Source organism: Chiloscyllium plagiosum, unplaced genomic scaffold (genome assembly GCF_037043375.1).
Source record: "Chiloscyllium plagiosum isolate Xiang-an unplaced genomic scaffold, Cpla_swu_hap1 HiC_scaffold_2, whole genome shotgun sequence".
NCBI lineage: Eukaryota > Metazoa > Chordata > Chondrichthyes > Orectolobiformes > Hemiscylliidae > Chiloscyllium > Chiloscyllium plagiosum.
The window spans coordinates 115,591,575-115,616,915 of NW_028270140.1; the positions used below are offsets into that span (position 1 = coordinate 115,591,575).

General features: G+C 41.8%; 1 protein-coding gene across 1 annotated transcript; it reads left to right on the top strand.

Moving 5' to 3' along the window:
• The first annotated feature begins 299 nt into the window (after positions 1 to 299).
• On the top strand, positions 300 to 25,004 carry ankrd34bb (ankyrin repeat domain 34Bb). The gene is made up of 2 exons (XM_043708173.2): positions 300 to 562; positions 22,637 to 25,004. Exon 2 carries the CDS (start codon positions 22,691 to 22,693, stop codon positions 24,290 to 24,292), a length of 1,602 nt encoding a protein of 533 aa, XP_043564108.1. The 5' UTR covers positions 300 to 562; positions 22,637 to 22,690; the 3' UTR covers positions 24,293 to 25,004.
• The last annotated feature ends 337 nt before the right edge of the window (positions 25,005 to 25,341 follow it).

Below are 25,341 nucleotides of genomic sequence, written 5' to 3' on the forward strand. Positions count from 1 at the left end.
AAAAATGTATACGTATAGACCGAAGTGCAGAGAGACCTAATGCCCAGCAGACTCCTCTTTCGTGCTTTCTGTTGCAGTACCAATGGGTGCTTGGTGATGGAGATGCTGCTGCCTGTTCAGTAACGCCCCGCTGCTGGTTAGATACCTCCTTATAACTGGCTGCTGAATGTGTCGATCAGAACATCAGCAGCACAGACTTTCATCAGATCAAGGGTGGCACAAAGTCCCGTTTTGAGGCTGTCAGGTACCATGATAATCCTGGAAGTGGATCTATTTTTACTATTCTAATATTCGCACTGCTGTATCAATCGTTTAAAATATTTAGCATTGAAGGATGGGGGAAAATAAAAACTCTAAAGAACAGGTCAATTAAGATTAGCTGGGGATTTTGAAGCGAGATCAGTGAAGATTTTCTTTCAGAAAGTACAAGACTCCTCATATATTGTTGCCTTATTCAATGTGTAAACACTGCAGTAGAGTGCATGAGCATTGGCATTTTGCTGAAGATTGTCATATTTCCTACTGAATTGGTATCCTGAACCATATGAAGAAACATTGTCTGGTAAGACTTCTTATGCTTTGCTTAATACAAAGACTTGGCACCTGCCTTTTAGAAACCTTCACCTAAAAATTGCAATTGTTCCAATAATATCTATATTACTGGTAGTTGTTGTGCCTTTTATCGGTTGTTCCGTTTTGATTCCAGCTTTGTTTGCCATTGGTGGTCAAAATGACTGTTCACCCACTCGTACCCTCTTCTGCTTCTTGTGTTCTAAAGATCTGTTTACAACTAAATCAGACAAGATTTCCTGCATTTGGTTAGGTGCAGAAAACTGATCTGCAGACTTCGATCTCTACTTGCTTCCTCCGTTGCTGGAATAGATTGGAGGTGTTATTTCTGTAGCATTAATTGAATTTCCCTGACGTATATATGTTTCATCGCTGCATTGTCACATTTAACTAAATTTAGTTCCATAAGTCTGGGTTTTTGTTTTGTGTATTATGATGGACTAACCCTTTCCCTTTATTGGAAATTCTTGCAAAAATTCATTTTTTTTCAATTTCTGTCAAATACTCACAGAGTAAGAGATTTTTAAAGTTTAAAATGTTGATTGTTGGTTTGGGTTTGTATGCTGTAATTACCCCTTTGGTTTTTGAATTTGAATCCAGTCTCACACTGAACAAGCTGTTTTACTGTTTGATCTTACTTGCATATTACAGCATTTTTTTTTCATCTGAGAGAATCATTCCTTCCTAGATGCCAAAAGCTTTAACAGTCACTTAAGGAGTACATTTCATTTTATAGTATCTAGTCATATGAACAAAAAAAAATTCTGACATCTTTTATTGAAAATTCTAAATTTATGCTATTATGCTAAGTTAATATCAACAAGTAGTAGAATAGCATGCCAACTTATCAAGAATAGAACAGTTTCTAAGCATCCACTAAGCATCCATAATTTGCTATGCCACAGAATCTAGGCTTGCATTTACATTTTGTCTTGACCAAGATATATTAAATTAGTATAAAATCGTAAATTCATTTAAAAATAAAATGAGGGATAATGGGCCTGATGCTGACTTTATGGAAGTTGTTGGGTTTTGAATGAGTTAAAATCTTGTAAGATGCCTTGAAGTTTGATTTTGTTAACAGCAAATACAGGACAACATTCTTCACACAAAAGATTTCAAGACTGTGAAATTCATCGCTGTACAAGCTACTGGTACAATGTTAATTGGAATGTTTCAAAAGGAAAGTAATACTACTTAGGTAGCATGTTTCAATTATAAAGACTAAGTGCCCTGTTGACAAGGATAATTAGGAATGTTCCTTGTGCCTAAAGAGGAATAAACAAGAAAGAATTCAAAGTAGAAAATAGCAAAACAATACTCTAAAAACAGAAAAGGAAATTGTGTTAGAATAGTGTTAGAAGACTGACAAAAACTCACTAAGCACTGATAACAATTACGAATGGTTAAAACAGACATCATACTGTTGCACAGACGAGAAGGAGGAAAAGGAGGGAGTGTTATTCATTGGGGACCCAATAGTTAGAGAGTCAGATAGAAGGTTTGTTGGGAATGAATGAGACTCACGGTCGGTGTGTTGCCTCATAGGTGCTAGGGTCTGTGATGTCTCGGATCATGTCTTTGGGGTCCTGAAGGGTGACCAGGCCCAAGTTGTGGTCCATGTAGGTACCAATGACATAGGTAGAAAGAGGGATAGGGATGTAAGGCAGGATTTCAGGGAGCTAGGGTGGAAGTTGAGAGCTCGAACAAATAGAGTTGTTATCTCAGGTTTGTTACCCATTCCACGTGATAGCAAAGCAAGGAATATGGAGAGATATCAGCTGAACATGTGGCTGCAGGGATGGTGCAGGAGGGTGGGTTTCAGGTACATGGATAATTGGGGCTCATTCTGGGGAAGGTGGGACCGCTACCAACAGGACGGTCTTCACTTGAACCAGAGGAGTACTAATACCCTGGGTGGCATATTTGCTGGTGCTAGTCAGGGGGGTTTAAACTAGCTCAGAAGGGGGATGGGAACCTGAAGTGTAGTTCCAGTGCACAGGAGGATGAGAGTAGGGAGGGCATAGACAAGATTTCATGGTCACAGGAATGTGCTGGCAGACAGCAAGCTGGTTTGAGGTGTGTATACTTCAATGCCAGAAGTATCCGAAATAAGATAGGTGAGCTTGCAGCATGGATAGGTACCTGGGACTTCAATGTTGTGCCATTTCAGAGACATGGATAGAGCAGTTAGGAATGGATGTTGCAGGTTCCAGGATTTAGATCTTTCATTAAGAACAGGGAAAGCGATAAAAGAGGGGGAGGTGTGGGGTTGTTTGTCAAGAACAGCATAACTGTGGCTGAATGAACTTTTGACGAGGACCCATCTACTGAGGTGGTATGTCTGAGGTTAGAAACAGAGAGGAGAGGTCTTACTGCTGGGAGTTTTTTATAGGCCTCCATAGAGTTCCAGGGATGTGGAGGAGAGGATCGGCAAAACGATTCTGAGTTGAAGTGAAAGGAACAGAGTGGTCATTATTGGGGACTTTAACTCCCCCACCATTGACTGGAAATGATATAACTTTAGTATGTCGGATGGATCAGTTTTTGTTTAATGTGTGCAGGAAGATTTCCTGACTCAGTATGTCAAAGGGCCGACAGAGGGGAGGCCACACTGGATCTCATGCTTGGTAATGAACCAGGCCAGGTGTTTGATTTAGTGGTAGGTGAGCACTTTGAAGAGAGCGACCATAATTCAATTATGTTTAGTTTAGTGATGGAAAGGGATAGGTACATGCCACAGGGCAAGAGTTATAGATGGGGGAAGGGCAATTATAACACGATTAGGCAAGACTTAGGATACATAGAATGGGATAGCATGGGATGCCGGCGATGGGGGCAATCGAAATGTGGAGCTGGTTTAAGGAACAGATATTGCGTGTCCTTGATAGGTATGTCCGTGTCAGGCAGGGAGAAAGTGATAAGGTAAGGGAACCATGGTTTTCTGAAGAAATTGCATCTCTTGTTAAGAGGAAAAAGGAGGCTTATTTGACATTGAGATGAGATGAGGCAATGGAGAGTTACAGATTAGCTAGGAAGGATTCAAAGAAAGAGTTAATAAGAGCAAGGAGAGAGCATGAGTAGTCTTTAGCAAATAGAATAAAGGAAAACCCTAAAGCTTTCCATAGGTATGTGAGGAATAAAAGGATGACAAGGGTAGGAATAGGGCCAGTCAAAGACAGAAGTGGGAAGTTGTGTGTGGACCCTGAGGAGATCGGAGAGGTGCTAAACAAATATTTCTCATCTGTTTTCACTCAGGAAAAGGAGAATATTGTAGAGAAGAATGAGATATGGGATATTAGACTAGAAAGGATCGAGGTTAGTAACGAGGAGGTGTTATCAATTCTAGAAGGAGTGAAAGTAGATATTTTCCCTGGACTGCTGGGATTTATCCGAGGATTCTCTGGGAAGCTAGGGAGGAGATATTGGAGCCTTTGGCCTTGATCTTTGAGTCATCATTGTCTACAGGTTTAGTACCAGAGGACTGGAGGATCACAAATGCATGCCCTTGTTAAAGAAGGGCAGTAGAGATGACCCAGGTAATTATAGACCAGTGAGCCTTACTTCTGTTGTAGGAAAAATTTTGGAAAGGATTATAAGAGATAGGACTTATAATCATCTAGCAAGCAACAATTTGCTTGGAGGTAGTCAACATGGTTTCGTCAAGGGCAGGTCGTGTCTCACAAACCTCATTGAGATTTTTGAGAAGGTGACCAAACATGTGGATGAGGGTAGTTGACGTAGTGTACATGGACTTCAGTAAAGCCTTTGACAAGTTTTCACATGGTATGCTGTTGGAGAAAATGCAGTGGCATGGAATTGAGGGTGATTTAGCAGTTTGGATTAGAAACTGGTTTTCTGTAAGAAAGCAGCGAGTGGTGGTTGATGGAAAATATTCAGCCTGGAGTCCAGTTACTAGTGGAAGGCCACAAGGATCTGTTTTGGGACCAATGCTGTTTGTTATTTTTATAAATGACTTGGACGCAGGCATAGGCAGGCATTAGTAAATTTGCAGATGACACTAAAATTGGTGGAGTGGTGGACAGCGTGGAAGAATGTTGCAGGTTGCAGGAGGACTTGGATAAACTGCAGATTTGGGCTGAGAGGTGGCAAATGGAGTTCAATGCAACTAAATGTGGAGTGATTCACTTTGGGAAGAATAACAGGAAGGCAGAAAACTGGGTCAATGGAAAGATTCTTGTAAGTGTGGATGTGCAGAGGGATCTTGGAGTCCATGTACAGAGATCCCTGAAAGTTGCCACCCAGGTTGATAGTGCTATTAAGAAGGCATACGGTGTGTTAGGTTTTATTGGTAGAGGGATTGAGCTCCAGAACTGTAATGTCATGCTGCAACTTTACAAAACACTGATGCGGCCACACTTGGAATATTGTGTACAGTTCTGGTCGCCCCATTACAGGAAGGATGTGGAAGCATTGAAAAAGGTGCAGAGGAGATTTACCAGGATGTTGCCTGGTCTGGAGGGAAGGTCTTATGGGGAAAGGCTGAGAGACTTGGGTCTATTCTCATTGGAAAGAAGAAGGCTAAGAGGGGATTTGATAGAGACATACAAGATGATCAAAGGATTAGATAGGGTAGACAGTGAAAGTCTTTTTCCTAGGATGATGACGTCAGCTTGTACAAGGGGGCAGAGCTACAAATTGAGTGGTGATAGATTTAACACAGATGTCAGAGGCAGTTTCTTTATCAGAGAGTACTGAGGGTGTGGAATGCGCTGCATTGCCAATGTACTTAACTCAGCCACATTAGGGACATTTAAACAATCCTTGGATAAGCATATGGATGATTATGGGATAATGTAGGGGCGTGGGCTTAGATTAATTCACAGTTCAGCGCAACATCGAGGGCTGAAGGGCCTGTTCTGCACTGTATTGTTCTATGTTCTACGTTCTATAAAGGAAAGTCATAGGCCGATAGCCTTATTAAATTCTTTGAAGAATAGAAATTCACAACTGAATGGAATGATCAGGGTGGCATGGTGGCTCAGTGGTTAGCACTGCTCCCTCACAGCACCAGAGCCCCAGGTTTGATCCCAGTCTCAGGTGGTTGTCTGTGTGGAGTTTGCACATTCTCCCTGTGTCTGCGTGGGTTTCCTCACTCCATCCAAAGATGTACGGGTCAGGTGAATTGGCCATGCTAAATTGCCCAGAGTGTTAGGTGCATTAGTCAGAGGGAAATGGGTCTGGGTGGGTTACTCTTCGGAGGGTTGTGTGGGCAGGTTGGGCCGAAAGGCCTGTTTCCACACTGTAGGTAATCTAATTTTTAAAAATTGTGTTGAATAGTATAAATAAGCAAATAAGTACATCATGGATAAAAGAATAGAAGGTTCTGTTGACAATGTGGGATGAAGTGAGATGAGACATCTGGTTTTTCAGTCTGCTGAACGCCTTTTTCTGAAAGTTCTGTGTGGAAAAGGATAATAAATGATAACAGCGACGGAAATTACTGTGAATTCACTTCCTCCTAATTTCTTGGTGTGTTTTTGCAAGCTCCCTCTTGTTCCCATTGGGAATTTACTCTGTGTCTTTCAACTTACCTAATGAAATCCCAATTCAATTATTTCCAATGGTTGTAAACATTAGGCTCTAGTGTTTCCCACAATAGAACAAATCAAATAAATGCAATTAATCATTAACATTGCATAGGTAAGTTATTTCAATTTAATCTGCAACTTTCCAGTATTAAGCTTTATCCACTAGTGTTTCAACGAATACGAAGGGTCACTGGACCCAAAACATTAATTCTGATGTTGCTCAATAGATGTTGGCCAGACCTGCTGAGATTTTCCAGCAATTTCTATTGTTGATTCAGATTTCCAGCATCCACAGTTCTTCTGTTTTATTTTTCATATCTTTTAATGCAACTGGATTACAAAAAGCCTACTAATAAAACAAACAATAAATTAAGTATTTATTTTCAGTTGGGTAAGAGAGTTTCACAAACATCTACCCTTTGTGTCAACAAGTGATTTCTAATTTCACTCCTGAGAAAGTTGACTCTATTTTTTGACTGTACCTCCAAGTTCGAGATTTCCTGATCTACAATTTCTGGCATTCATGTGCCCATCAATGTCTTTGTTATTTCATATGATGTTGGCATCACTGGTTAGGCCAGCATTTGTTGCCTATTTCAAATTGCCCTTTACCTGAGAGGACATTTAAAGAGTCAACCAAACACATTGCTGTAGGTCTGGAGTAACACATAGGCTAGACCAAGAGATTGGGAAGAAAGGGCATGTGTGAATCAGATTTTTTTTACCTTAATAGATGGTTGTATTTCCACTCAACTTTGGACACCAGCTTTATATGCCAGATTGATTCATTCAGTTTAAATTCTGCCAGTTGCCCTGGTGAGATTTAAACCCATTTCCTTGGAGCATTAACCAGGACTCTGTATAATTTGCCCAGGATGCTAGTGTTTCTATATGGCTTATGCGAACAGAAAGAATATGAACTCAGTTGTTGCTCAGGTCATACTTGACTAGTGCATCATTAATGCATAGTGGTGATAGTCATCCATAACAGTGCTGATAACTTTATTGCACAGAGGTATAGCACCTTCAGTTTTTTTAAAATAGATCATTACATGCTATGATAGGCAAAGCTGCTATGGGCTTTCACAATTATATCGTACTAACCTAATAACATTACTACAACACTTCACAAGCCCAGTGACATTACTTCTATATCTACTAAGCTAGTTACATTACTACCACACCTCACCAGCCCAGTGACATTACTACTATATCGCACTAGGCGAGTAAAGCTACTATCACACCTCACCAACCCAGTGACATTACTACTATATCGTACTAAGCTAGTAACATTACTACCACATCTCACCAGCCCAGTGACATTACTACTATATCGTACTAAGCTAGTAACATTACTACCACATCTCACCAGCCCAGTGACATTACTACTATATCGTACTAAGCTAGTAACATTACTACCACATCTCACCAGCCCAGTGACATTACTACTATATCGTACTAAGCTAGTAACATTACTACCACATCTCACCAGCCCAGTGACATTACTACTATATCGTACTAAGCTAGTAACATTACTACCACATCTCACCAGCCCAGTGACATTACTACTATATCGTACTAAGCTAGTAACATTACTACCACATCTCACCAGCCCAGTGACATTACTACTATATCGTACTAAGCTAGTAACATTACTACCACATCTCACCAGCCCAGTGACATTACTACTATATCGTACTAAGCTAGTAACATTACTACCACATCTCACCAGCCCAGTGACATTACTACTATATCGTACTAAGCTAGTAACATTACTACCACATCTCACCAGCCCAGTGACATTACTACTTTATTGCACTAGGCTAGTCACATTGCTACCACACCTCACCAGCCCAATAACATTACTACTATATCATACTAAGCCGGTAACATTACTACCACATCTCACCAACCCAGTGACATTACTACTTTATTGCACTAGGCTAGTCACATTGCTACCACACCTCACCAGCCCAATAACATTACTACTATATCATACTAAGCCGGTAACATTACTACCACACCTCACCAACACAGTGACATTACTACTATTTTGTACTAGGCTAGTAACATTACTACCACACCTCACCAGCCCTGTGACATTACTACTTTATTGCACTAGGCTAGTAACATTATTACCACACCTCACCAGCCAAGTGACATTACTACTTTATCGCACTGGGCTAGTAACATTACTAGCTGGAAATGTGTTGCTGGAAAAGCGCAGCAGGTCAGGCAGCATCCAGGGAACAGGAGAATCGTAGTTTCGGGTATAAGCCCTTCTTCAGGAAAGGCTTATGCCCGAAACGTCGATTCTCCTGTCCCCTGGATGCTGCCTGACCTGCTGCGCTTTTCCAGCAACACATTTCCAGCTCTGATCTCCAGCATCTGCAGACCTCACTTTCCCCTAGTAACATTACTACCACACCTCACCAGCCCAGTGACATTACTACTATATCTCACTGGGCTAGCAACATTACTACCACACCTCACCAGCCCAGTGGCATTACTACTATATCGCACTGGGCTAGTAACATTACTAACACACCTCAATAGCCCAGTGACATTACTACTACATCTCACTGGGCTAGCAACATTACTACCACACCACACCAGCCCAGTGACATTACTACTATATCGCACTGGGCTAGTAACATTACTACCACACCTCAGTAGCCCAGTGACATCACTACTATATCGCACTGGGCTAATAACATTACTACCACACCTCACCAGCCCAGTAACATTACTACTATGTCATACTAAACTAGTAACATTACTACCACACCTCACCAGCCCAGTAACATTACTACTATGTCGCACTAAACTAGTAACATTACTACCACACCTCACCAGCCCAGTGACATTACTAATATATCGCACTGGGCGAGTAACATTACTACCACATCTCACCAGCCCAATGACATTACTACTTTATTGCACTAGGCTAGTAACATTGCTACCACACCTCACCAGCCCAATGACATTACTACTATATCATACTAAGCCAGTAACATTATTACCACACCTCACCAGCCCAGTGACATTACTACTTTATCGCACTGGGCTAGTAACATTACTACCACATCTCACCAGCCCAGTGACATTACTACTATATCACACTGGGCTAGCAACATTACTACCACACCTCACCAACCCAGTGGCATTACTACTGTATCGCACTGGGCTAGTAACATTACTACCACACCTCAATAGCCCAGTGACATCACTACTATATCGCACTGGAGTAGTAACATTACGACCACACCTCACCAGCCCAGTAACATTACTACTATGTCATACTAAACTAGTAACATTACTACCACACCTCACTAGCCCAGTGACATCACTACTATATCGCACTGGGCTAGTAACATTACTACCACACCACACTAGCCCAGCGACATTACTATTTTATCACACTAGGCTAGTAACATTACTACCACACCTCATCAGTCCAGTGACATTACGACTATATCACACTGGGCTAATAACATTAGTACCACACCTCACCAGCCCAGTGACATTACTACTATATCGCACTGGGCTAGTAACATTACTACCACACCTCATCAGTCCAGTGACATTACTACTATATCACACTGGGCGAGTAACATTACTACCACACCTCACCAGCCCAGTGAAATTACTACTATATCGCACTAGGCTAGTAACGTTACAACCACACCTTACCAGTCTGGTGACATTACTACTATATCGCACTAGGCTAGTAACGTTTCTACTACACCTTACCAGCCCAGTGACATTACTACTATATCGCACTAGGCTAGTAACATTACTACCACACCACACTAGCCCAGCGAAATTACTACTTTATCACGCTAGGCTAGTAACATTACTACCACACCTCATCAGTCCAGTGACATTACTACTATATCACACTGGGCTAGTAACATTACTACCACACCTCACCGGCCCAGTGACATTACTACTATATCGCACTAGGCTAGTGACATTCCTCGATTAGTGGTGCTGGAAGAGCACAGTAGTTCAGGCAGCACCCGAGGAGCAGTAAAATCGACGTTTCGGGCAAATCCCTTCATCAGGAATACAGGCAGAGAGCCTGAAGGGTGGAGAGATAAGTGAGAGGAGGGTGGGGGTGGGGAGAAAGTAGCATAGAGTACAATAGGTGAGTGGGCGAGGGGATGAAGGCGATAGGTCAGGGAGGAGGGTGGAGTGGATAGGTGAAAAAGAAGATAGGCAGGTAGGACAAGTCATGGGGACTGTGTTGAGCTGGAAGTTTAGAACTGGGGTGAGATGGGGGAACCGGAAATGAGGAAACTGTTGAAGTCCACATTGATGCCCTGGGGTTGAAGTGTTCCGAGCGGAAGATGAGGCATTCTTCCTCCAGGCGTCTGGTGGTGAGGGAGCGGTGGTGAAGGAGGCCCAGGACCTCCATGTCCTCGGCAGAGTGGGAGGGGGAGTTGAAATGTTGGGCCACAGGACGGTGTGGTTGATTGGTGCGGATGTCCCGGAGATGTTCCCTAAAGCACTCTACTAGGAGGCGTCCAGTCTCCCCAATGTAGAGGACACCGCATCGGGAGCAACGGATACAATAAATGATATTGGTGGATGTGCAAGTAAAACTTTGATGGATGTGGAAGGCTCCTTTAGGGCCTTAGATGGAGGTGAGAGAGGAGGTCTGGGCGCAAGTTTTGCACTTCCTGCGGTGGCAGGGGAAGGTGCCAGGACGGGAGGGTGGGTTGTAGGGAGGCGTGGACCTGACCAGGTAGTCACGGAGGGAACGGTCTTTGCGGAAGGCGGAAAGGGGTGGGGAGGGAAATATATCCCTGGTGGTGGGGTCTGTTTGGAGGTGGCGGAAATGCTGGCAGATGATTTGGTTTATGCGAAGGTTGATAGGGTGGAAGGTGAGCACCAGGGGCGTTCTGTCCTTGTTATGGTTGGAGGGGTAGGGTCTGACGGCAGAGGTGCGGGATGTGGACGAGATGCGTTGGAGGGCATCTTTAACTTACTACCACATCTCACTAGCCCAGTGACATAGCTACTATATCTCACTGGGCTAGTAACATTACTTCCACACCTCACCAGCCCAGTGAAATTACTTTATCACACTGGTCTAGTAACATTACTGCCACACCTCACCAGTCCAGTGACATTACTACTATATCGCACTAGGCTAGTAACATTACTACCACACCTCACCAGTCCAGTGAAATTACTTTATCACACTGGTCTAGTAACATTACTGCCACACCTCACCAGTCCAGTGACATTACTACTATATCGCACTAGGCTAGTAACATTACTACCACACCTCACCAGCCCAGTGAAATTACTTTATCACACTGGTCTAGTAACATTACTGCCACACCTCACCAGTCCAGTGACATTACTACTATATCGCACTAGGCTAGTAACATTACTGCCACACCTCACCAGTCCAGTGACATTACTACTATATCTCACGGGGCTAGTAACATTACTACCACACCTCACCAGCCCAGTGACATTACTACTTTATTGCACTCAGCTAGTAACATTACTACCACACCTCACCAGCCCAGTGACATTACTACTTTATCGTATTAAGCTAGTGACGTTACTACCATACCTCACCAGCCCATTGGCATTACTGCTATATCGCACTAAGCTAGTAACATTACTACCATACCTCACCAGCCCAGTGACATTACTAATATGTCGCACTGGGTTAGTAACATTACTACCACACCTCACCAGCCCAGTGGTATTACTCTTACATCGCACTGGAGTAGTAACATTACTACCACTCCTCACCAGCCCAGTGACATTACTACTATATCGCACTAGGCTAGTGACATTACTACCAATTCTCACCAGTTCAGTGACATTACGAATGTTGAAGGGCCTTTGCCCAAAATATCGACTGTCCTGCTCCTCGGATGCTTCCTGACATGCTGTGCTTTTCCAGTGCCACGCTTTTCGATAGCAACATTACTACCACACCTCACCAGTCCAGTGACATTACTACTATATCGTACTAAACTAGTAACATTACGACTACACCTCACCAGCCCAGTGACAATACTAATATATCGCACTAGGCTAGTAACATTACTACCATACCTCAACAGCCCAGTGACATCACTACTATATTGCACTAGGCTAGTAACATTACTACTACATCTCACCAGCCCAGTGACATTACTACTATATCACACTAGGCTAGTAACATTACTACCACTCTTCACCAGCCCAGTGACATTACTACTATATTGCACTAGGCTAGTAACATTACTACCACACTTCACCAGCCCAGTGACATTACTACTATATCGTACAAAGCTAGTAACATTACTACATACACCTCACCAGCCCAGTGACATTACTACTATATCACTAAAGGCTAGTAACATTACTACCACTCTTCACCAGCCCAGTGACATTACCAATATATCGCACTACGCTAGTGACATTACTACCACACTTCACCAGACCAGTGACATTACTACTATATCGTACTAAGCTAGTAACATTACTATGACACCTCACCAGCCCAGTGACATTATTACTATATCACACTCGGCTAGTAACATTACTACCACACCTCACCAGCCCAGTGATATTACTACTATATCGCACTAGGCTAGTGACATTACTACCACACTTCACCAGCCCAGTGACATTATTACTATATCGTACAAAGCTAGTAACATTACTAGCACACCTCACCAGCCCAGTGACATTACTACTATATCACACAAGGCTAGTAACATTACCACCACTCTTCACCAGCCCAGTGACATTACTACTATATTGCACTAGGCTAGTAACATTACTACCACACCTCACCAGCCCAGTGACATTACTACTATATCGTACAAAGCTAGTAACATTACTACATACACCTCACTAGCCCAGTGACATTACTACTATATCACACAAGGCTAGTAACATTACTACCACTCTTCACCAGCCCAGTGACATTACCAATATATCGCACTACGCTAGTGACATTACTACCACACTTCACCAGACCAGTGACATTACTACTATATCGTACTAAGCTAGTAACATTACTATGACACCTCACCAGCCCAGTGACATTATTACTATATCACACTCGGCTAGTAACATTACTACCACACCTCACCAGCCCAGTGATATTACTACTATATTGCACTAGGCTAGTAACATTACTACCACACTTCACCAGTCTAGTGACATTATACTATGTCGCACTAGGCTAGTAACATTACTACCACACCTCACCAGCCCAGTGACATTACTACTATATCGTACAAAGCTAGTAACATTACTACATACACCTCATCAGCCCAGTGACATTACTACTATATCACACAAGGCTAGTAACATTACTACCACTCTTCACCAGCCCAGTGACATTACCAATATATCGCACTACGCTAGTGACATTACTACCACACTTCACCAGCCCAGTGACATTACCAATATATCGCACTACGCTAGTGACATTACTACCACTCTTCACCAGCCCAGTGACATTACTACTATATCACACAAGGCTAGTAACATTACTACCACTCTTCACCAGCCCAGTGACATTACCAATATATCGCACTATGCTAGTGACATTACTACCACTCTTCACCAGCCCAGTGACATTACTACTATATCACACAAGGCTAGTAACATTACTACCACTCTTCACCAGCCCAGTGACATTACCAATATATCGCACTACGCTAGTGACATTACTACCACACTTCACCAGCCCAGTGACATTACTACTATATCTCACTACGCTAGTGACATTACTACCACACTTCACCAGACCAGTGACATTACTACTATATCGTACTAAGCTAGTAACATTACTATGACACCTCACCAGCCCAGTGACATTATTACTATATCACACTCGGCTAGTAACATTATTACCACACCTCACCAGTCTAGTGACATTACTATTATATTGCACTAGGCTAGTAACATTACTACCACAACACACCTGCCCAGTGAATTTCCTACTTAAGCGCATTGAGCTAGTAACATTACTACCACACCTCACCAGCCCAGTGACATTACTACTATGTTGTACTAAACTAGTAACATTACTACCACACCTCACCAGCCCAGTGACATTACTATTATATCATACTAAGCTAGTAACATTACTACCACATCTCACCAGCCCAGTGACATTACTATTATATCGTACTAAGCTAGTAACATTATTGCCACACCTCACCAGTCTAGTGACATTACTACTATGTCGCACTAGGCTAGTAACATTATACCACACATCACCAGCCCAGTGACATTACTACCATACCTCACCAGCCCAGTTACATAACTACTATATCGCACTGGGCTAGTAACATTTCTATCACACTTCACCAGCCCAGTGACATTACTACTATATCGCACTAGGCTAGTGACATTACTACCAATCCTCACCAGTTCAGTGACATCAGGAATGTTGAAAGGCCTTTGCCCAAAATATCGACTGTCCTGCTCCTCGGATGCTTCCTGACATGCTGTGCTTTTCCAGTGCCACACTTTTCGATGGCAACATGACTACCACATCTCATTCGTCTAGTGACATTTCAATGTCTCTCTAGTCCAGCGCACACTACAATCATATTTTCATTAATCCAATGATATTATAATCTAATCTGACTAATCCAATGACATTATAACTATATCCAAACCTTACTTGGCCTAACCTACATGTGACCAGACCCACAGCAATGTTGTTGTCTCTTAATTGCTAGCTGAACAAATAGAGATAGGCATTAAATGCCGGCTTAACCAGCATCGCATAATCTCATGGTGAATTTAAAATAATGATTACCACTATATCACCATCTTGGGCCAGGAGGGGGCTAGACTGATTTTCTCCTTGAAACGCTTGAGGAATTTTGTACAGCTGGTGGCATTTTGAAGGACAAGTCAAAATAACTGTGCCATCTCTAGCTCACATCAATGTAAAAGAAAACACAGCTACAAACTTTTTTTTTCCTATGGTATTTAATGGTTTCTTTTTACGTTGTAGAATTGTAAAAGCTTGCTAGAGTATAAATGGAACAGGAACTTTCATTGCACGTTTAATAAAGGCCGGAACTGCTTTTAGAGCCACAAGTGATGTTCACGAATAATCAGGACCAATAAAGTATTGGCCATTCCAGATCAGCAGATCAGGGAAAGAAGCTTGCTGCCATGAGTTGACATGTATTGTGCCCTTTTGCTCGTTCGGTATTGACTAATTGTTGAAAGTAGCTAGCATGGTCCAGGATTGTGTGCTTAGGGATGCACTAAAGCTTGGGGTAGACACTGGAAAGGTCAGTAAGAAATGGTCACCACCTGAGGTCTTTCAGTTATTAAATGTTTAAAGCTGGAACTGGGTAAAACCACTTGAGCTTAATGTTTGACGTAATGAATATTTTAGATATTAATTGCAATTGTAAATGTGGTGAGTAGCATTGTTATTGGATGATTTGGTTTGTATCTTATGCAATGTCAATTTGAAAGATCATTTACGATATATCTATGAATATGAATAAAATATATTTTTGAAAAAGTAAGTTCTTTCAGCATCCTAGAATCACTGCAGCTGCCATGGTCACTGCTAATAAGGCAAGTTGGTGTCCAAGTGAGCAGTGAGTAGTCTCTCAAGCTCTCCATGATTATAAGAATATAGATCTTGGAGCAGGAGTGGGCAATTCAGCTCCTTGAACCTGCCGCACCGTGTAATACAATGATGGCTGATCTCATTTGGCCTCAACTCCAATTTCCTGCCCACTCTACATCACCCTTTGAACCTTTAATCCGTCACTAATTTTAAAATCTACTCTTTAAATTTATTCAGCGTCCTGGCATCTGCTATAGTAAATTCCATAGATTCACAGCTCTTTGAGAGATTCTTCCTTGCTTTGGTTTGAAACCTGCCACCTCTTAACCTAAAACTACAACTTCTCATTCTAGATTGCACCATAACAGGAAACATTTGTTCTGCATCTAATTTGTCAATCATGTTTAGCATCTTACATTGCTCAATTAGGTCTCCTCTCATCCTTATAAACTCTAGCAAGAGTAGGCCTAAACCACTCAATCTCTACTCGGGTTAATCTCTTCAGGTACAGGTAGCAGTTGCACTGCTAGTTTTGCTACCTTATTCAGGCACCAATCAACTTTGAACCATTTACCACCTAATCCACCATGGAATTGCAGTTTAGTCTGAGGTTTAAAAAGTGGTTCTGATATTTAGTTTCTAAATTGGAGTTGCTTTTAAACCCTGAGTCCAAACCCTTTGGGCTTGGACATGTTATCAAGTTTAGACAACTGAGCAGATTTCTAATTTTTATATTAAGAAAACATTGAAATATGATTCTGGACTTTGGCCCCTGAGTTGGGAGAATCGTGACAGTCTCAAAGTTCCTGGCGCTGGAAGGACTCTTCAGGCATGGTAATGGAGGGACATGAGAAAAGGGTGGAACTAGACTTTATGCTTGTTGTTCTTCACAATGCATCCGGTCGGGAATGAGTAAATTAAAATGCAATTTAAATGATGGGCAAAGGTTATTAAGATAGATTACATACTCAGCAATGCTCAAAGCACAGGATGCTAAATATCAATCTGAAAAGATTAATTTTACAGTAACTACCTGGAAATCTGCAATAAATGTTTCAATTGCAGCCACTTCATACAATACTTTGCCCTGTTGAGAATAAATGTAACACTTATCTATATTTACATTGCAAAGACCTTACACTCTATTACGTGAAACAGAAACACGAAAACTAAACATACTCAACCAAAACATAGATAAACTGTTGAAAGCAGAGGATATTTGTCCACTTGGATTCGGCATTTTATTCAGCCTCATTATATTTAGTTTCTGCATTATTTTTATCTTTTATTTCCCATTTTTCCAACTGCTGTTACTTGTTCCTTACCTTAGATCAAAGTGTTAAACACTTATTGATCTGTAATTGATAAATGGCGAAAAAAAAATCTCTAGAATTCAAAACGCTCCTACAGAGATCATTTCAAAGCTTCTGCCTCTGTGGTGTGTTTCAAACAGAGAAAAAAAATTGCTTTGAGGGAATAGATTTTACAGTATAACCCAGTTAAAAGGATGTTATTAACTCAGTGGGAGAATAAATTCCCAAAATAGACTCAAACAGCAACAGGATCAGGCTTCGCCCAGATTGGAGATATTTCTATTGACCATTTTCATGCATCTTTCTACGGATTCAACCGAGGTATCAACCCGGAAAAATGACAGGAAATTGGTCGGAAAGATATTTGCACCATTCAAGTCAAGCCTGTCAGAGTATGAGGGAAATACCTGAGGTGGTTAGCCAACTGTTGTAAGAAATTGTATGACCTCACTTCCAGAGATTCATAGGCACGATCTTGTCAACATGATAACATTAACTACCCTCAAACCAACATTGTAGCGCTCCGTCTACTCAATGAGAGCATTGGCTTAAGATGTGGGCCAAGGGCAGGTTTGGAGCTTTGACCATATTGCAAACTTCAAATTTACCTTTTTATATCAACAATGCTTGTTGGCTATCACTATGGAAATAAGTGTTGGTTAGAAGACATAATGTAGTGCAGCTTCAGTGGAAGAAATGTGCAGCATGTTCTTGTGATAATTAGAGTAAGCTGCACAGGGATTGTGTGGTGAACCAACTTGTTAAGTGAGAGGTGTCCATTGGTGAAAATAATTACTTGATCACTGAGTATCAATTGTACCTCCCTCTTTGAACATAATTGCAGCAATGACGCATTGATGTTAGAAAAGTATTCTTGGGTTTGTGGCAGTTCTGATAGGGCTACTATTTTACCCCTCCAGCTGTGCCACTGAATGACTAAGTAAGCCACTTCCAAAGACTGAAGATGGTTAAAGAGTCTGGAGTCACATATCAAGTTTCATCAAGTCACAGCACAAAACTAGTGTATAGAACCCACCTTCTAGCATTTATCGTCCACAAAAGAGATCAAGTGAAGGTACCATCACTTGACCTTGCAGCTACCACCTCAGCTACTAACATTGCAGGGATATCAAAGGCTAGTGTAGAGTTAGCATCTAGTAGATGACAACCAGGACAGGAGGATAAGTCAGTTTATGTGTAAACTCTATGTAGGTTTACGTCTTACATTAGTCCTGCCCTTGGCACTCAGATGAGGGCTACATTGTGCTGGACTACAAAAAAATATTAATGACAATTCACACCAAGATACTTGGTCTATTATCAGATAGCCTCCCATTACAGACTCAGAACATTGAGGAGTCCAGCTGCACTAAGCAGTTTCCAGATCTTGAAGCCCAGCCTTTTCACTGTGGAAGAAGTGGACTCCTCTATGGAAGCACTGATTGACCAACCCATAATACAGCATCTTCCAGCTGGGTCTCAGCTTCCACACACTTGAATGTGGTGGTATTCCCATGTATTTGCTGCCCTTGTCCTTCTAGATGGAGGTGGTCATGGTTTGCTGCAGTCAGGATAGCAGGCATAAACGGAGATGGATTTTTGCAAATTGTCTGAGTGGTAGTCCTCAAGGTTCTTATATCTGTACCTATTGATGTTGAGTACGCACACACAGTTAGCTAGCCTCTCTTATCTGGCTGCTGGCTCCTACAGCACGAATTGGACTCAGCACTGTCCTCATGACCTGTCCTACCTGCCAATCTCCCATCCCACCTATCCGCTCCACCCTCCCCTCTGACCTATCACCTCCATCCCCACCCCCATTCACCTATTGTACACTTTGCTACCTTCTACCCCTCCCCCCCGCCCCCATTTATCTCTCCACCCTGGAGGCTCCCTGCTTTCATTCCTGAAGAAGGGCTTTTGCCTGAAACGTCGATTTTCCTACTCCTCGGATGCTGCCTGACCTGCTGTGCTTTTCCAGCACAACTCTAATCTAAACACAATAAAAAGAAGTTCATCGCATTCTACTAAGGATTTCAATTCTTTCACCCTCCTCACACACTCTGTAGTCACTAGTTCTCTCACTCACACACACTGTAGTTAGCCCTGTTATCTCTCACACATACTTCAATCAGTCCCTCTCTCCATGCACAGATTGTAATCAGCTTCTCTCCTGCCTTCCTTGCACACACATTGTGATCAGCCTCTTCCCTTGCAGACATGTTTCCCCATGTTTCCACTACAATGGGGTGTATTAAAGTCCAATTAACCAGCCTTTCCCTCCCATCTCACCAACAGCCACCAAACCCCCCCAAACAGTCCACAGTATAGACTTGCTTCACTAGCCATTTTTATGTAGAACTTTAAAACATCATTGAGAGTGGGGCTTTATAATGAAGAGCCCTCTCTATTACCTGCTGCTTCCTTCTTGAAGTGGAGAGTGAACTCATTCTTTGGTCATTAATGGGTCACTCTGAGGAAAGAGTCATAGTTCTGAATCAATCTCCACCCCCCAGCCAAGGTTAACCTGGGGCTTGCCTTGTCAGTCAAGGTGCCCTGTAGTAACATCATGGCATAAACTGTAGTTCGAAGGCCATTGAATAACCAATGGCGATACCAGGACAAGAAAATCTCGCTATTTGCTAACCATAAAGTAATAATTATAATTAATACCAATAAAACAGATGTTCTCCAATTTGGCACACCACTAATGATTACTTGCAAGACAAAGCATCAGCAAAGTGAAAATGGTGAAATATCTTCTGGAAAACCAGGCAGACCCTAACATTCAGGACAAATCAGGAAAGACTGCTTTAATGCACGCATGCATAGAGCAGGCTGGTGCAGAGGTCATAGCATTACTGCTGGCAAGTGGAGCTGACCCAAGTTTAGAAGAACATTCTTTTCAAGCTTACAAGTTTGACAAGTGTAACCTGGATAATAAAGAACTATTAAAATTTATTACATAGCAGCAACGTCTGCTCGAAGCATGGTTGAAAGCAGCCGAGAAGGCTTACTCTGACAGGCCCTCGTTGGCTAAGCTACAGAGGATCACAGCGCTTTGGTCTACATTGAACTCCATGCTCACACAGACAGCAAAGAAGAAGCTTATGTTTGCAAAACAAAGGCTGTTTGAGCAAGGCGACAAACCGGGCAAGTACTTAGTGTGTCTTGCCAGGAAAAGGAGTGTCCTCAATCCATTACATCGATCAGGGAAGTTTCTGGAAACCTAACCTGTGATTCTAAAAAGGGGAAGAGGGGGTTAGGGTACACTCCTGTGTAGAACTCCAGTGAAAGGGTGGGGGGAGAAAGGGCGGGAGGTCAGTCATTTGGAGACAGTGCCTGGACTGTTCAGGACTGTTCTCGGCAGCATTTCAGTGAGCCGAGTTCGTTTTTAATCATTGCACCTGTAAACAAAAGACGCAATCAGGGTTGAAACAGCTCTTTGACATAATGTTTCAATCAGGACCTTGAGATCCCCTTCGGATAATCCGATATTCGGATAATTAAGGTTCCTCTGTATATTGGCTCCAGAAGGGGGATCAAAATTACATAAGATTTTGTTGTACATGGATGATATCCTCATATTTTTGACAAATCCAGCAGTTTTGGTGCCTCATCTGATACAAAGTGTCCAAACGTTTGGCACCTTTTCGGGTTACAAGATCAATTTTGCAAAATCAAAAGCTATGCTTACGGGTGGTCTTACAAAAATACTAGGTTTTGAGGGCAAATCTTGATTCCCTTTTAAGTGGTCACGGAGGTTTTCCTTATTTGGGTTTATTCATTACTCCATTTTTCAATCGACAAAATCAAACAAGAGGGGAGGCACTTCCAGTTTCTTGGTATAGGTCAGATAGCCCTCATTAAAATGAACATTCTCCCCTGTATATCGTACCCTATGCAAATGCTCCCCTTGGTTTTCACTCAGCAAGTTCAGGAGACTGAATGGCTGATTCAGTTCTTTTATCTGGCATCCCCTTATTAAGGTAGCTTAATAAGCAGCCCCTTATTAAGGTAGCTAAATTGCAATTGCCTCATGGACTGGGGGGAGTGGATCTCCTGGACATTATAAACTATCAACTAAGCTCGCTTTTATCTTATGTGAGTGACTAGGCTTGTGGGGACACTCTTTCAATATGGTTAGATATCGAAACCTCTCAGGCAGGGTGCCCCCTTACGAGCTTGCTGGTCCTGGACAAAACGAGGACAGTTAATGAATATTGCCAAAACCCGATAATTATTAACACTGTTAAAACATGGAGGGCAATGTGGCACAGTGAAGGCAATATTGCCAAAACATCTGTTTTTACACCTATTGTGGCTATGCCAGGTTTTCAACCAGGGTTGGTGGACTCAGGGTTTAAACTTTGGGCAGTTAGGGATGTTATTTGCAAGGGTGATTTATTTGAGGGGGACACAATGATATCATTTCACCAGTTACATTGGAAATACGAGCTATCTAGCAGAGATCTCTTTCATATTTTTCAAATTAGGGATTTCGTTCAAAAAAGGACTACATTTTTAACCGATCCCTACAGACTCGACATGGAGAAGAGGGTGCTCAGTGCTAAGAACACGCTTTCTGTCAGCACTCTTAACACCTGTTTGGGTGGGGAGCCTCCAGACGAGATCAAACGGCTTTGCAGGCTGTGGGAGAGAGAGTTGGGGGTCGAGATCTCCACAGAGACATGGGAAGATGAGGACATGAGACATGGGGAGACATTAGGAGAACGCAAGAAAGATCTCGATTTGCAATAGGATCCATGCTTTCCAGTTGAAGATTCTCCACAGGGTCCACTTGGCTCCAGATCGTTTATCAAAATTTAGACCTTCAACATGTCCCAAGTGCAAAATGAGTATGGGCACTCTTACTCATTGTCTCTGGTCCTGCTGCACGTTCCGAACATACTGGAGCGATGTGGCAGATGCATTAGAGAGGATCTTGGGGACAATGGTGGAAATGGACCCGATTTCCCTTCTTCATGGCCTGCCCAGTGTATTCCCTGCAGACGCACATAAGAAAAAACTTTTCAACATCCTTACTTTTTGTGCAAGAAAGAATATTCTTTTTGGCTGGGTGTTTCAAAATCATCTGAGTTTGTCAGGTTAGCATAAAATAGTTATGGATCATATCCCTTTGGATTTTCTGACAAGTATGATGTATCATAAAACTGAGAATTTTTATGAGATGTGGCAGCCATTTTTGGATTATCTGGACACAGATCTGTCAGCCACACTAGCAAGGGCTTTTATATAGCTGTAATGATTGGGTTTTATGAGTCTAATGCCCAGAGAGGGGGAACTGTGAACGTATGAATATGTGAAAATGAATGCTCTTGATAGCTGCGAGCCAGTGTTTTGTCTCGCTGATAATAACATTATAATTATTAATTTATTATTTATTAGTTAGTCGTTAGTTATTATTTATTTTAAGATAGATTTAGTTTGGTTTTATGTTTTCTTGTTCTTTCTTTGTGCTGTTTTGAATTATATTGTTTTGTATTTGTTGTAATATCAAAAAGTCTATTTTTCAATAAAAATATATATTTTTTTAAATTATAACATATAAGTTTGTCTCATATAATGTAAGTTGTTGAAATACTTTTATGTGATCATTTCAGCCCAGCTGAGTGTCAGACTTCAAGAACTTCTAGACAGTCAGAGAACCTTGGGAGATGGACACAGCCATGGAAGTACGCACAGATGGTAACTCTCTGTTAAAAGCTGTCTACCTGAGCAGACTGCGCCTCACCAGATTACTGCTGGAAGGTGGGGCTTACATCAATGAAAGTAATGAACGCGGCGAAACCCCTCTAATGATTGCTTGCAAGACAAAGCATGTGGACCAACAAAGTATCAGCAAAGTGAAAATGGTGAAATATCTTCTGGAAAACCAGGCAGATCCTAATATTCAGGACAAATCAGGAAAGACTGCTTTAATGCATGCATGCATAGAGCAGGCTGGTGCAGAGGTCATAGCATTACTGCTGGCAAGTGGAGCTGACCCAAGTTTAGAAGATCATTCAGGTGGTTCTGCTTTAGTTTATTCAGTAAATTCTGATGACAAGGAAGCCCTCAAGGTACTGCTGGATGCCTGTAAAGCAAAAGGAAAAGACGTAATTATCATCACAATGGACAAGTCACCCTCAGGCAGGCAGACGACTAAGCAGTATCTAAATGTACCCCCTTCTCCGAACATTGAAGATCGCCATTCACTAATCTCTTGCACTTCACCCTCCGATATTGAGCTGAAAACATCATCACCTCCCTTAACAAACAATATAGTGAAAGATAAGCAGGTTTTTAACTTCAGAGACCCAGTTCACCTCTTCAGTGACAAAGATTCCTCTGATTCAGCTTCTCCAAACAAGAGGTCTAGCCAGTCACGACCTGAGGCCAAGTTTCCACAGTTGCAAAGGTTGAACTCTGAACCCTGGTTGGCCATTCCTTCGTCACTCTCATCTCAGCACAAAACATCTTCATTTCATGAAGAGATCCAGAACCTAACCACAGAAGAAAACCTCTCCCTGAAAATCAATGGCTTAACTCTTCCCAAGCGACTCTTTACCAGGCATCAGAGTATTGATGTCAAAGAGACTGCAGCCCTCTTAAGAACCTTAGACCAAGAATCAGCTTTAACTGCTCCAAGAAAATTTTCCTGTGATGAAATACACTCTCAACCACTTCACCCAGGGCTGTGTTGTAATAATACAATTCCTGTGGACCAGGATCCAGATTCAATACAAACAATTTCTGTTTCAAGTTTACAGAGTATTGTCCAGAAAAGAAACTTGGGCCTTGATCATTATAATTCTGACTCACAGCTCACAATATGTTCAAAGCAAACAGTAACAGATGAAAGCAAAATGTTACTGGATCGGAAGAAAATGGTTACTTCTCCATTATCTGTGCTAACCAGTTCGAGAGAGTCTCTGGATAATTTGCCAACTGGCTCTCTGAGCACTGCAGGCAAGAAACACACTGGGATTTTGGAGAGGCGAGGTTCAGGGACCCTGCTCTTAAATCAGATTTCACAAACAAGACCAGGCTACCTCCCACCTTTAAATGTAAATCCGCAACGTCCAGTTCCAGATATCACAGCCAACAACAAAGGTCCTGCATCACTTCCCAATGCCACAAAGCCTCTAATACCATCAGCTCCAAACACTCAAAAACGAACAGATGTCAAAACCAAAAAGATGTTGTTCAGGAGACATTCAGTCCAAGTAGAGCAAATGAAACAGCTGGCAAATTTTGAGGAAATATTTGGACAGTGAAGACTTTTGCACCATAATAACTAATAGACGACCAAGGGATACACACAAATTTTGGAAAGAAAGACATTAGTCTTCACATGTTTTGTTGAATTAATATCTAAAATTTGTTTCCACTTGTTGATATCATGAAACAAACTTTCTTTACAGTTAGCGTACATCTCCTGGTCAATCACATGTTAACCCCAATGATGCAGACTCTCAGCATCATCAGACACCACTTTCCAACTGTGAAGTGCACCAATGTTAGTTAGTTAATTAATTAATTCAATCTCAACAATAAATCATAATCATACATTTTGAAAGAATGATGTATATATATATATATATATATGTAGAATCATCAGGAGCGAGAGCAAACTGGGAATCAGATGAGAGATCACGGTACAGTATCGGAGCTCCATGATACTGGCTGCCTGTGAAGTCCTATTCCTCTGTACGGTTGTGAGTATTTCTCGTTGTTATGAAGACTTGATTAGCAAACAGTACAATAGTTTACCTGTAGCTACTGTATGGCTGCATAACAGAACAGTAGATATTCTTTCAGTTTATGTTTTATTATCCAAATATACTTAGGTGTATCCAGTAGGCTTTATGGAAAATTGATAAGAAAGAAAGGTGTGTGGTACATCGAAGAAAAGTCACACAGCGCACTAAATTTTAAAAGTCTTCAACAACGATCTAGTTGTAAACATTTCTGAGGTATCCACACCTCATTGGATATATTTCAACTTTTTAATGGTTGATGAAACTTACCTTTCCTGAACCTCGTTGGCTCCATTGCCAGGGAAACTGTAACCTGCATGGCTGACACTCTGACCAGCTCTTTCCTAAAGTATTAGTATCATCGATGTCTACCGCACAGAAAAATAGTCTTTGACTTATTGGATCTGCGCCAGTCAAAAAACAACTACCCAACTATTGTAATCCCATTTCCCAACACTTGGTCTATAGCCTTGTATGCTTTGGTATTGCAAGTTTGTCATAGGCCTAAGTATACCTAAGGACCTTGTTTTGCTATTGGATTGGCCCGAGTGACTGAAACATTTTGT

What these genes read in the sequence shown, in the direction of transcription:
- ankrd34bb (XM_043708173.2), top strand. Translation starts at nt 22,691, where the DNA reads ATGGACACAGCCATGGAAGTACGCACAGATGGTAACTCTCTGTTAAAA.